Genomic DNA, 13555 nt, shown 5'->3' with positions numbered 1-13555 from the left:
GACTTTGTAGAAAACGAAGCGTTTGAGAGAGGCGGGGCATAGAGGACCTACAATAATGTACAGTATTTGAAAAAGAATGTGTTTTTTTGAACATTAAAGCATGTCAACATATTCTGTTACACCAAATACACAAAATAATGATCTTTAAAACAGCATCATATGACCCCTTTAATATAATATTAATATTAGCAATGTCACTGTTTCAGCTTTTGAGTTTTACATAGTGTACAGTAGAGAGTGTGTTTATATTTCTGATAATATAATAAATCAGAAAATTACATAATGTTAAATAAACCATGCACATGCTTAGATGAAAGTGCAATAATTCTGTAACAATTAATCTATAATAATCAACAGTCATGATAGGTAAACATGATTATAATTTTGAGCAAACTAACGGTGATTATCAGTTTAACAATTATGCAAAATGTGACTAAGATTTAATTGACTAAAACTACTGTAGACTAAAATTCAACAACAACAACAACTTGACTGCATTTGATAAAAACTAAAAAGGACATTTGACACAGGACTAAGACTAAGAAAAAACACACACAGCTGCCAAAATTAACGTTAACTGAAACTGAATATTCATATTTGAGCATCTCCAAACAAAGATATTATGTTTGAGACTGTGATATTAAAGACAGTTGTCAATGAAGCAACAATATTGAAGACCATCTCCAGTACAGCATTTCCAGAATTGAAAAGCAGAGAAAGATTGTTTGTGTTTACAGTAGTTTATACAGATTATTTTGATAAAATTTTTATAGAAATATCCCATTTTAATTTAAACATGTTAAAACTGTCTACTATCTTTTAACGTTTGACATAAAAAATAATTAAATACCAATCTAATTTAAGGCCGTTATTTCAAGCCTAACCACATTTCACTTGGTCATATGCAACTGCGTGTTTATTGTTGCACATCGATCAAACAGACATACACACAAACCTTAAAGTCATGCTCTAAATTCTGCCTTGTGTTGTAGTTTTCAATGGTAATGCATTATGTAGCTTGGACTTTGTGTACTTTATTCAAAAACCCCTAAAGCACTTCTAGTAGTGCCCAGTGTAGTACTTTCTCCTGGCAAAAGGCTAGCTGATTTATTCAATAACACCTTCTGCACAAGTTTAATAAGCCTCACTGAAACGACGAGGTGCTGAGGGCAAGAATATTTACAGAGATGATGTGGTATGATGTGATTTGTTACACCTCTATCTCATAAAGATTTCAATACAATAATTTTTTTAAATACATTTCTTATATGGATCCTTCTGCCTTAAAGAAAATTAAATTATGATGTGTAATCATGTAACATTAATAATAATAATAATAATAAAAAATAACTATGTCTGCCCAGTTTGAACTACAATATGGAAGAAAAATGAATCATTTGTTATTTCTATTGGTGCAAATGTTTACTTGGGAATACTCTGAGAACAAAAAAACTGTTAATTGCTTGATAAAATATGTTCTAATATGCTCAGTGTTAATGAAATAAATCTTTATTACACACTATTGCTCTGCTGTTGATCATGCCAGATGTTGAGTTAAATTAATTGAGAGCGTAGTAATGACCAGGCCCGCATGGAATCAGTGCACAGATTTCCACAGAACTAGAAATGCCCATCAGTCACAAATTTCTACACATCCCATGTCTCTCCTGCAATTTGATTTAATACTTTTGCTAATTTGATTATGTGTACAGTCACCAATAAGGATGCAGTACTCTCACTTAATACACTTTACAATGTTTAAATCCACAGAATTCCCCCAACTCAGCACAGATATTGCAAACAGATTCCTTCTGGGCCTGATAATAACATATTCTTCAACAGTATGATTAAAAGCTATAATCATCCAGCACAGAGGGATGTGCTCTTCCCAACACTACTACACACTGTTCAGCGTGAGCCTTTGGGACAATTATGGACACATTTCATCTAAAAGCTGTCATTATGAAGCTTTAAATCCATCTTTCTGTGCAAAAAGTGGATACTCAATAATGGTTGCAATGTTAATTTTTGTGGGCCAGCTTGTGCGGTGTGTGTAATTTACGTAATGAAGAGCAGCTGAGAAAGTGAAGCTGCTGATTTGTACAGTCTGTTTAATGATGATGAATCCTGATGGGCACAAGAGGGTTACATGTTTATCTGAATGCATAAACAATCTGTTCAAGTCAATTTGTCGGCAAACAAATCTGCCGCGGTCCAGCAATTGGAGGCAAATACGCAATCTGTACAAAAACATTAGGGATGCTTTTTTTTCCAGAGCTTTGATTACAGGGGAAGGATACACACTTACACACTTACTCAGAATTGCATGCGTATACTAACAATGGACATGCATATGCATGAAATGAAATGAAAAATGCAAAGACACTTATTTAATGTTTGCATAAAGTGTCTAGTTATTGTGTTTCTAGATGCACAAACATATGAAACACGAGTCATGCTTTTATCCCTTGTTTTATTAAACCATTTTGCCATATAATTGGACCTTGTTGTCTTTGAAAGCACACAGTAAATGATTGGTTTCACAGTCTAAAGCTCTTGAGGAGTATTCTCTATGCGCTGAAGTATTCTTAGCCACTCCTTACCTTGAGAATTAGCCTGCAAGACCCCAATGGTGTCATCAAACTGCATAGATTTGATGTTAAGAGTCGCCAAGATGCATTCCTTGTCCTGCAGTGAAGCATCATCGATATTGTTCTGATTGGCTGACAGGATAACGCACATATCACAGAGGTTGATGTTGACGGCCCTTAAATCAGCTCGACTTAATGGCGTACCCTTCAGCAGAGAGAGAGGGGAAAGAGGAAGAAAGATGAAAACAAATTAAAGATAGCAAAGGAGCTCAGGGAAATTAGTTAACAAGTATTTACTTTTCTAAAGGCAGTGACATTCAGCTGATCTAACTATGTGCTGAGGGAAGAAGAGATGTGGTCTAATCTAAAAGGCTAGCCTTTGCTGACGGCAGCTTCGTTTTTCATACACAGTCAAGCTAATGCTAATAAGCACTACAGCAAGAAGCAAAGCCTGAGATTCGCACGGCCAAGAGAAACCAGAACATCAACACTTGAGAACAAATTGTGGTGGCACTTTTCAAAGCAAAAAGCTGGCAATGTCTTACTCCTTTTAAGGTTAAGAGATGATTTACAGATGACCTCTTTTCTCCAAGTGTAAAAACTCTATGCTCATTTTCAATGTGTGTACTCACAGGTAAGATGGAGACTTTAGGGAAGTTGTGAAGGGTTTCCCACTCTCTTCTCAGATAATCTAATGAGCCCACAAACACGATGGGCTTTAGCTCGTGGTAATGGAAGTTGCTTGCTCTCAAAGGCATCACCAAGTTTCGAAGCCCCACTAAAGCTGACGTGACATCTCCAAATATACAGACTACTACATGTCCACTTAAAACCGTCATGGAGGCCTCGCTGCGTGTCTGTGATGAAAAAGCCAGAAACAAATACGACAGTTACAATCTCATCAGCAAGAATAGAATAAGAGCTCATCTACTGCCATCCATACAAAAACTACATGAGCTGCAGGAGTAGTTTTTATATTGTTTAAAATGAAAAGGGGCAGAAATTGTAAATGTATTTAATTGATTGAAATGTAATCGCATAATAGCAATTAAGTTTGAATAACACCATATGGAATTGTGAGGAAAAAGCACATTAAACAACAGTAACAATTAAAGAGAGGAAACAATATAATTGTAGAAAATGGCAACAGCATTTATGCATGTTCAAGCACATTATCATCAAGCATCGTCAACAGTGTCTAAGTGAGTAAAATACATCTGTTTAGGATACTCAAAATTCAATTCATTTAGTAAAAGCAAATATATACTTACCCCCAAAATACTGTCATTAAATAAATAAATAAATAAATGTAATATTCTTACACCTTGACCTTAAAATATTGACTTTCAGTTCATTGTGCTCAAGGCAAATAATACATAACATGAGCAAAAAGGTTAGTGATGTTTTTCATTACTTTGATCATAGGGAGAAAATACAATGTTCAAAATTGCATTCATATTCTAATAATAAACATACATATGCACAAAATGCAAATTCTGAAATTTCCCTTTAGTTTCATAAACACATTTAATGTTTGCATGTGTCTAAATGTGCAAACATGCAAGTTCAATGTGAACAAGAGACACGTGTGAAATAAATGTCACACTCCTCAAACATTTAAAACTTTACTTGGGGACTTTACTTTGAGGAGTTAGTGATGTCAGTAAAATTGTGATTCTAAAATTGTGAAACTAGACAAATTTACAATACTATTGTAAATTGTATAATTATTGTTTGTGTAAATAAATAAAATAAATTATATTAATTTATTTATATATATATATATTATATTATATGCTTGACTAGCAATAAAGATTTCATGATTGCAAGCTTTAATAATACTTGATTCAGTATTACATTTTAATCATGATATTGATAATGCAATTCAATGCAGACAGTTTCTGTGTTTTTTGCATTGCGTTTAACTGGTAAGAAACAAAAAAATAGAAATTACATTGTAATAATTTATAAATGTTATTAGTGTGGTATATATTTTTTAGTTGTTGCTCTGATTTCTTTAGGGTGATGCATCATGGTGCTGTAAGAACAGTGAATGAATTTTACAGGATGTTAATAAAACATATGCCATTTTGTCATTTACAGTTCTTAAGATTTGTCAATTTGTTAAATTCTGAAAACAAAAAAAAAGGATAGACACAACATTCTTGTGACTAGGTGGTGCTTGGAGGTTTCTGTCTGATTAAAGATAGTAATTAACCTGAACATTTTGTAAAGCACTTTTAAGACATAAAAATGGGCAATAACACTACAGTTATGAAGATACCTACCAGAATGACCTTCTCAATATCTTTGGACGGACACCAGTGAAACATTCCAGTAGAGTCGTATCTTTTCACATTAGCATCCATGTTCTCAATCTGCTCATTTCCCGGAATGAGTAGAGGGTCGTGTCTGAAATAGAGCATAAGAAGGAGAAAACGTGTAAGAAGAAAACATGTACCCTTGCCCTTATTTGCAAATGCAAGTTAGTAAAAAAAAAAAAAAGTGACTTTTTAAAAAGGGAATTTATCTTCTGGGCTTAATTGTGACATTTGTCAAAGGACAAACTTTCAGCACATCTCACCAGACGTCTATTGACAATAAATAAGCAGTAAACAGGCCTGTGCTGACATGGCTTGTCATTGTCAGATTGAATTTGTGCATTGGACTCCATCATAACGGCAGCTCTCTCCGAGCTGCCAAGAATGCGGAGTCATCAAAGCGTCCGCGCCGGTGACAGCACTGGAGTGGAAGAGATGGAGCCGGAGCACTTCAGTGACTGAGTGGCACCAGAATGGAACGCCAATTACCGGCTTTTACTCCACATCACTCCTGAAGTGATGCGTCCAACGGTAAAAGCTTTAACAGAGCCGCACTTTAAATATTTTAGGAATTTGCCCAATCACATTTTGCTCCCCCAAACTGAAGGCCATTAATGTTTCAGCAGCGTGTCACGTCCAAACAGGCTAACCTATATCAGCGCGTCCTGCAGAAGCTGATCTGTGGGGCATGTTGACCGTGAAAGAAGTTCCAGCGCTCAGGCACAGCTCGCATTCAACCCCCTTGAAAGCTTTCTAAACAGCTTGGTAGTAGAACTATATGACTGAAAACCTGAATTCACAAACTAAATGTGCCATGTTCATTTGATGTCTGGTCTGGGGATGTTTGGTATGAATAGCAACTCAAAAAATTGGCATTTTGAGCTTGTTATTGTTGCATTCTCTGCCTCAAATACAGATTTCTTGGTAGTAATCAACATGGACACGTCTGCACGTTTAATATACTCCATAAAGAAAACAAGAAATATGTATATACATATATAAACCTATGATCTCTTAAAATGTTTAATATAAACAGATACTCTTTTATCATTAATTCAAAAAAAAACTCTAATTATTGCAAATGTGATGTTTCATTTTTTTGAAAACATTCTTAAAACAAACAACAACAAAAACTAACATCATATGTCTGTGTAAACATTCAGTCATTTGTTGCACAATTTTATGCAGAATAAATATATTGTCTTAGAATTGTCCAATAATTGCAAATTAGTACAATAACAACTAGGGATGTGTGATGTATATTAAATATTTACAATATATTTGTAATGATTTAGCTGACAATATCAATTCATTAATATTGCAATGACTTTAAATATGTTTGGCCTTTTTTTTTTTTTTTACAAACGACTGTCAACAGATCAGTTTGGGATCCCTGTAAATGCTGAGAAAATGAACATTAAAGCACAAAAAATAGGCACGGTTTTATTTGCAAGAGGTGGAAGCACCACCAAAAATAATAATATAATAAAATAAAAAATTACATAAATACTGTACAACTACTGGTACAACATACAGTGAATTTCATATACTGATAACATATACTGGTATTAAAAAAAAAAAAAAAAAAACATGATTAATTTTTATCTTTTATAGTTTTTGGCTGTTGAACCAGTTCCTGAGTCATGTGCTAGGCCTATTTGTGTATTTTATTTTAAGGTATGTTATAATTTGTCTCCCTCAGTGACTCTTGAATTGATACTCCACTATTTCTGATGGCAGTTTTTAAGAGAAACCACAAAACTCTTGTAAATGCAAAAAACTGTCAACTAAACCCCACCGTACAGCATTTTACCGGGCCTGAGACAGGCCAAAAGGCTGCCTTTGAGGAAATGGCCTCAGGGCAGACAACAAAGCCCCATCTCTGAGACGTGGCTGCAGGGGAACATGCTCTCTCTCTGAGCCTGCTCGACCCAGCTATTGCTGATATCATCATCCACAGATTAACAACCATTTACAAAGGATTTCAACAAACAAAAAACATGAAAGCCTATATTGTTTTAAACCAGTCTTGTCTGGTAATATATTAATATATATATATATATATATATATATATATATGACAAATAAAATGCATGTGATGTAATTTAACTGATATAACAAAACCGTGCCTGCTATGCCTTGTTCTGTAACACGCTGTAATTAACACAGCACTAAATGAGGTTTGTAAATTGCATTACCCCTTGATAATCACACTAATAATGAATGATGGGACCTCTGCTTCACTTTCTATATTTGCATAACGTCAGATAATATTCTGGAAAATTAATTTACACTTAAAATAACTGCACTGACATCTTAAATTTTGCCAAATTTCTAATTCAAATACTGCATATGCAAAGTTCAACAATGGATGTGTGGAAGTAAAAATGTGGAAATTCTGGTCATATTACAAACCTCATAATTACGGTTTTCCTCTTTTTCTCTCTCACCTTCCTAAGCAGGTTAATTCAGTAACACGATCCTCTGACGCGCTGTTTCGACTGTGTTTAATTGTTAAAATCACATCAGAAATGTGTCGATTAGCATGCTTGCATGAGATGATATCAGGCTGTGTGCAGGTGCTAATAACAGTGAAAGCATTTAGTGCTTTTACACCCCGACTGAATATTTCATTATGTGGCGCGTGTTTCACAACTCACTCTGCGGACCTCTGTCATTTCAATCTCCCCTCAACATACTGACTGGCGCAGTGCACCTCTGCCAAGATAGTTATCTCTCACCCGCTGTCAGAGCCGCCTGCCAGTCACAAGCACAATCCAACGTTCCACACCACTCCAGAATAAAACATCTGACGTTACTCGCTGCTGCTAGGAGACCCGACAAATGCATTGTGACTTCCTACAATTAGATGTGTTGTGTCTCCTTTGAAGTGTTTAAGCGTGATATTGTTATTGCATAATATTTCAGATGTTCTAAATAAACTTTTTTGAAATATAAAATTCTGGAATTATTAAGATTATTATATTACTGACTTTTCAGCAGTCATTACTTCATTCTTCAGTGTCACATTATACTTCAGAAATCATTCTGAAATGCTAATTTAAAATATTATTGGTACATTTTATCAGTAATAGTTTTTGTTATTTTCAAGTTTTTGCTGCTTAATATTTTTTGTGGAAATCATGATACATTTTTAGGATTCTTTGATGAATCGAAACAAAACCAAACAATTTATTTGAAATATAATTTTTGTAACATTACAAATGTCTTTACTGTCACTTTTTTGCTTCATTTTTCTTCATTTTACTTAACCCAAACATTTGAGTGGTTGTGCATCACCGTTTCAAAAAATATATACAGAAAGCAAAAACTGTTTTGAGCATTTATAATAAAAAGAAATGTTTATTGAGCACCGAATCTGGATATTATAATGATTTCTGAATGATCATGTGGCACTAAAGACTGGAGTAATGATGCTGAAAATTCAGCTTTGGCATCACAGAAATAAATTGCATTTTAAAATATATTAAAATAGAAAACATCTGTTTTTAATAATATTATTTGAATGTTATTCTGTAATAGTATTTCACAATATTACTGTATTTACTGTATTTTTGCCAAATAATTGAATAAATGTAGCCTTGGTGACTTGTTTCAAAAACAAGAATTAATAATTGAAAAAAAAGAAAGAAAGAAACGTTTTGAATGTTAGTGCATCTTCCACTTGATTTCATTTTTGCAAACAACCAAGCCAAAAACACTCACTTTAAACAGACATATAATCTGAAAATAAAAGGCTTTATAGGAAACTAGCAGGTACCGTAAGCAAGACAGAAAGTTCTCCATTTAATTGGTATGTCCAGAGGAGCATCCTAGACGTGCATTTGGGGAAAGAGAGAGCGAGAGAGAACAGAAGTTGCCCTGAGAGCCGGGCGAGCTGTTTTCAAACAGCGTTCAGCTATTCCAGTGCATCACTCGGCAGTCACTGGCTCCCCGAATCCCTCTCCAGCAGCCTATGAAAGCAGCTCCTTGCTTTGAAAATTTTCCCTATCATGCAAACTGACAAAGGCATGCTTTTCAAAAACCCACAGCCAATCTGTTGATCATTATTTATTTACGATGGCCTGGAGGCGCAGAAGCCTGTAAAAACCATACTTGATATGGTATACGCTGGCTGTTTTTCCCTTTCCTGCTTGTTGAATAAAGTATCCCTAAGGCTCCCTCAAACAATCGCTTTTCATTGTGCATAAAACGCACCTTGTAAAGGCGAGGTATTTAATGTATGTTGTAATATATTGACAAGGAGGGCACAGGTTGAGGGAGTCCACAGGTCTGTCTTTGGTAATTTTGATGTTTCGCTGCAGGGCTCTGGCTTGAAAAAGCTTAGACCTAGAATAGAGGACCTGTCATCCAGTACCCAAGAGCCAGCTGAACACACAGGCACCCTAAAGCACAGAAAACTTTGACACCGCTTTGAAGCGTTTCAAAACAGGGTAAATAACTCCCAAGAATTATTATCACTTGTAGATCAAAGAGTCGATGCATACATTACATGGCAAACGGGGACCTTCAAATCTGCTCAGAAAAACAGTTTTGTGCTGTAAGTTAAGGAATAAAAACCAAAGATCCTTCTGAGCAATCGCTGAAAGCTATTTTTTTTCATTCCACTCACAGTTTATTGTTTAAAACCGAGAGCAAAAAGAAACAATTGAACATTGATCATTTTCACTTGGAAAGCAGACTAAAGAGCGAGATCCTCTGCAGGGCTGACAGTTTACAGTACGTAAAAATTCGACATAATTGCTTCTTTTGGGGGGGATTCATGTTGGAGACCTCTGTCTGGTGTAATTATAAGCTACAGAGAAATGCATTGTGGGTGGTTCACAACTGAAAAAAAAAAAAAGTAATACAATATGTTAAATATAAAAATGAAAAGTAAAAAATAAAACAAAAAAATCCCTCATTTTTTAAAGTATAATGCAATATGTAAAAATAAAATAAAACTGCTGTCTCATGTAACAATTTTTAATTAAATGTTACATTTTACAACTATTACTACAATATTTAATATATATATATATATATTACATTGAAAAAATAAAACTACTACGTTTTATGTAAAAGTTTACGATTATTGCAGTAAAAATAAGCCTGCAACATAAAACTGGGATTATATACTAACTGAGAAAATGTTACTGGCTCTTCACTAAATTACAACACTATTTTTTTGCAACACAAACATACATACAGTCAAACATGTTGGCTATCACTTTGCAGAAAGTTGTCCTTTCCTCTAAACCTTCAGCAACACTTTCTCGCTCCACGGCGTGTCTCTGCGTTTTTTACAACCTCTGCATAAACATCTCCTGGCCACATGGGCGGAAAGCAAGTCCTTTTGTCAGTCAAAATCAATTAGCGGCATTCTAATTTCAGCGGACAGGATAAAAGGAAGGTAATATTTGAATTCATTTTTGATTGCAATGATACATTTCACATATGGCCTTAAGTACGAAAAACACGCCTCACAGGGGTTCCCACAATAGATGAAGAGCCCCGAGGCTAAGTAACCATGCTGGCGTCTCTGATTGGTTGGCACCGTCATTAGTGCCACCGCTGTTTAAGAACTACATGTGGACGGGACTGGGGGTTGATGACAGCTGAGACTTTAAAGCAAGAGTATTTTTCAAACAGCTTTTCATAGCTGCTTTCATGACAGAAATATTTCAGCTCTATCATTAACCGCTGACAGGCTGACAGCTCAAACGCCTCGGCCTGAAAGGCCTGCTCTCCCCTCCCTCTCTCTCTCCCTCCACACTTTCTTTCTCCTTCTCCACTCCTCCTACTCCCACCATCCCAGCACCATCCGTCCTGTCTTTCCTTTTGAAGGCTGGAGGGAGCGTCTTGAAATCAATGTCTTACCTCATCATTTTGGGTGAGCAGTTGGGTGAATTTCGCATGCCTCCGTTGCGTTGCTTCTTTTTGGGCGACAGTGTTGACGGATGCTCATCTTCGACTGCAAACACATGCAAAGAGTGTCAGACTGTGGACAGCTGGGATTGTCAAGTGTGCTGGAGATGACATATTAAAGAACACAAAAGCCAACACTCAATCAATCATTGCAAAAAACACTCAAATCTGTGAAGACCTCCAAAAATAGAAAGAGAACAGTGTTAGTATGGACAAAAGTACACTTAAAGAAGGCAAGTACAGACCTGAAGGACAACCATTAAGTTTTACACCCTGTATTCCATGAATTTTCTTTTCAAAGAGTTGGTTTGAGCGATGTGCGTGGGTGGGGATTTATTTCAGTCCGTATCAAACTCTCTTTTACCTCTCTGTCATTGTTTGGAGGGCATGAGCTCGAACAATGACAGAGGGGAAGAAAAAAGAAAAAGAAGAGTAATTTGGTGTGTGGTTTTTAATGGATGACTACATGGCAAAATCAATCCTCATCACTCAGAGAGCTGTGAGTGATGGCTCCGCTGTGAGTCTGTCCCCCGTACCACAAGCACTCTCAGTGCTGAACAAGCACCCTGAACTGAGCCTTCTCTTACTGAAACGCCTCTCAAGAAGGACGTTACTGAGGGGCCTGTGAATGTCACAAGCTCTCTGCTTTATAAACACATCATGTGCGAGTGTTAAAGCTGCCTGAAGGTTGAGCTTCGTTGGAGATGTTATGGATATAGAAAGGTGAAATATTCAAAAACTATAGCTTTACTTAAAGGAATAGTTCACCCTAAAAATAATTTATTCACTCATGTCATTCCAAACCTGTATGACTTATTCGTTTAAGGAACACAACAGGAGAAATTTTGAAAAATGTACATGCTCCTTTTTTACACATATAGCATCAAATTCTGGCCTTTGCATCTAAAGTTGCCATATCTGCCAAACTGAACAACTTGAATTTGTGCTTTATTTTATTTATGGTGCTTTAACAGCTTTGGTCACTGTATGGATCAGAAAAGCAGGTAAATTTCCTCAAAATTTCTCCTCTCCTATTTTTTTGGTGAACTGTTCCTTTAAGTTGGGGAGAAAGTGTTCACTATGTTGTGATAAAAACTATTAAATATTTTCTGTCCTGGAATTTTATGTATAATTTCCATGTATACCACAGTACATGTTTTTTCATTTCATCAAATTACTTAATATTTGTTATGCTCAACTGCTATATTTATATTGTGCATCTTTTTTATTTATATTTGATATGATACCAGATACTGGGCCCAACACGGTCTGATTTGTATTAGAGACAAACTAGTAACAGAAACCCAAACTCTAAAACACTGCAAGCTTGCTTTAGTGTGGCTCTGTTAGAAATTTATCAGCACAGCAAAATATTAGAGACAAATACTGCAGACGCATATACTTGTAGGTCTCTGATTTCCCTTTGTCATCTAATTGTTCAAATGAAAAAATACAAATTAAACAAAAAGATGCTGTCTGTGTCTTTACCAAATGTCAGTGCTTGACATTTGCAATTACACTGTGGAAGAAGCAATGTGAGACAGTAATCAACTTTAAAAATATCACTACTGATAAGATGGCGGTGCAGTGGCCCTTTGTTCCGTGTTATGGTTGTTGAGCGAGTGGCCTGGCTGGGCCGGAACGCTCTCTCCTGCCCTTGCTCCTCCAAATTAGGCAGCAGAGATTTACGAGCTACAGTGGTGCCCTTCAGTAAGAGGCTTAACAATGAAATAACTCCACCTGCAACACGGCCATTTCAGCAAGTCTCTGCTTGTTCCAAATTACATTACGGCACTTTTACAACCTCAATCAAAATAGGATCAGCACACCAAAGTGTGATTACTGTTCCATACCACGGGCAGCTATAGCCCTTGTTTTTTTGTGACGCTGATCAGAACGATTGAGCTAGACATCTGTCTCCTCTGCTTCAGACAGACAACGGGCTGAAGCATGCTTTAACGCACAACAGAGATACAACATAAATAATTCTGTTTGTTTCGTTTCATTTGTTTGCACCTTTTTACTATAATTCTGGACACTTTGTAAAATTTAGGGTGTTCATAACAACTGGCTTAGGTTTAAAACTCTGAGACCACATTGAAAATTACATTTAAACCTGGAATGGCGTGGAAATTAAATACATAAAATAATATGAAATATTTAAGGTATGAAAGGAAAAATACATTGGTTTAGTTCTGAAAGTCCAAGACCACATTGAAAATCTAATTTAAACCTGGAAATGAACCAGAAGGAAGAAGAAAAAAAAAAAGTAAAATGAATATTCAGATATATTTAATATATGTATTTAAGAAATTACGTAATGATGTGAAATAAATCAGAAATATTTATGTAATGAAAAAAATATTTAAAATTACTATAATTCTGAACATTTTATTTGCACAACTTAGGTTGCCCATGGCCAACTGGCTTAGGTCTATAAGTCTGAGACAACACTAAAAATCTAATTAAAAAAATAAAAATAAAATTAAACAAACAAACAAAAAATAAGATATGTAAAGAAAAACTGTTTAAAATACATAATGAACCAAATGTATAAAAAAAAAAAACTATTTTAAATAGTGGCCTTGGAGCCCACTGTATATACTGATGTGTAACCTATCTATACTTCTTTCGATGGCAGTTTTGGTTACACACATTACACACACACACACACACACACACACACACACACACACACACACACACACACACACA

The 13555-nt window shown here is 35.5% G+C and overlaps 1 protein-coding gene across 3 annotated transcripts in view; it reads right to left on the bottom strand.

Moving 5' to 3' along the window:
• LOC107698159 (calcium-activated potassium channel subunit alpha-1) overlaps positions 1-13555 on the bottom strand; it is a 248967-nt gene that overhangs the window by 15277 nt on the left and 220135 nt on the right. For all 3 annotated transcript variants that reach the window (XM_016499115.1, XM_016499116.1, XM_016499117.1), the window contains 4 exons: positions 10793-10886; positions 4880-5003; positions 3224-3448; positions 2604-2796 (listed from right to left, as the gene is read on the bottom strand). In XM_016499115.1, coding sequence (XP_016354601.1) covers positions 2604-2796; positions 3224-3448; positions 4880-5003; positions 10793-10886 — 636 coding nt within the window. The remainder of the gene's footprint in view (positions 1-2603; positions 2797-3223; positions 3449-4879; positions 5004-10792; positions 10887-13555) is intronic.

Source organism: Sinocyclocheilus anshuiensis, unplaced genomic scaffold (assembly GCF_001515605.1).
Source record: "Sinocyclocheilus anshuiensis isolate Anshui unplaced genomic scaffold, SAMN03320099.WGS_v1.1 scaffold1734, whole genome shotgun sequence".
NCBI classification, from domain to species: Eukaryota; Metazoa; Chordata; class Actinopteri; order Cypriniformes; family Cyprinidae; genus Sinocyclocheilus; species Sinocyclocheilus anshuiensis.
This window is presented reverse-complemented; position numbering and strand designations above follow the sequence as displayed.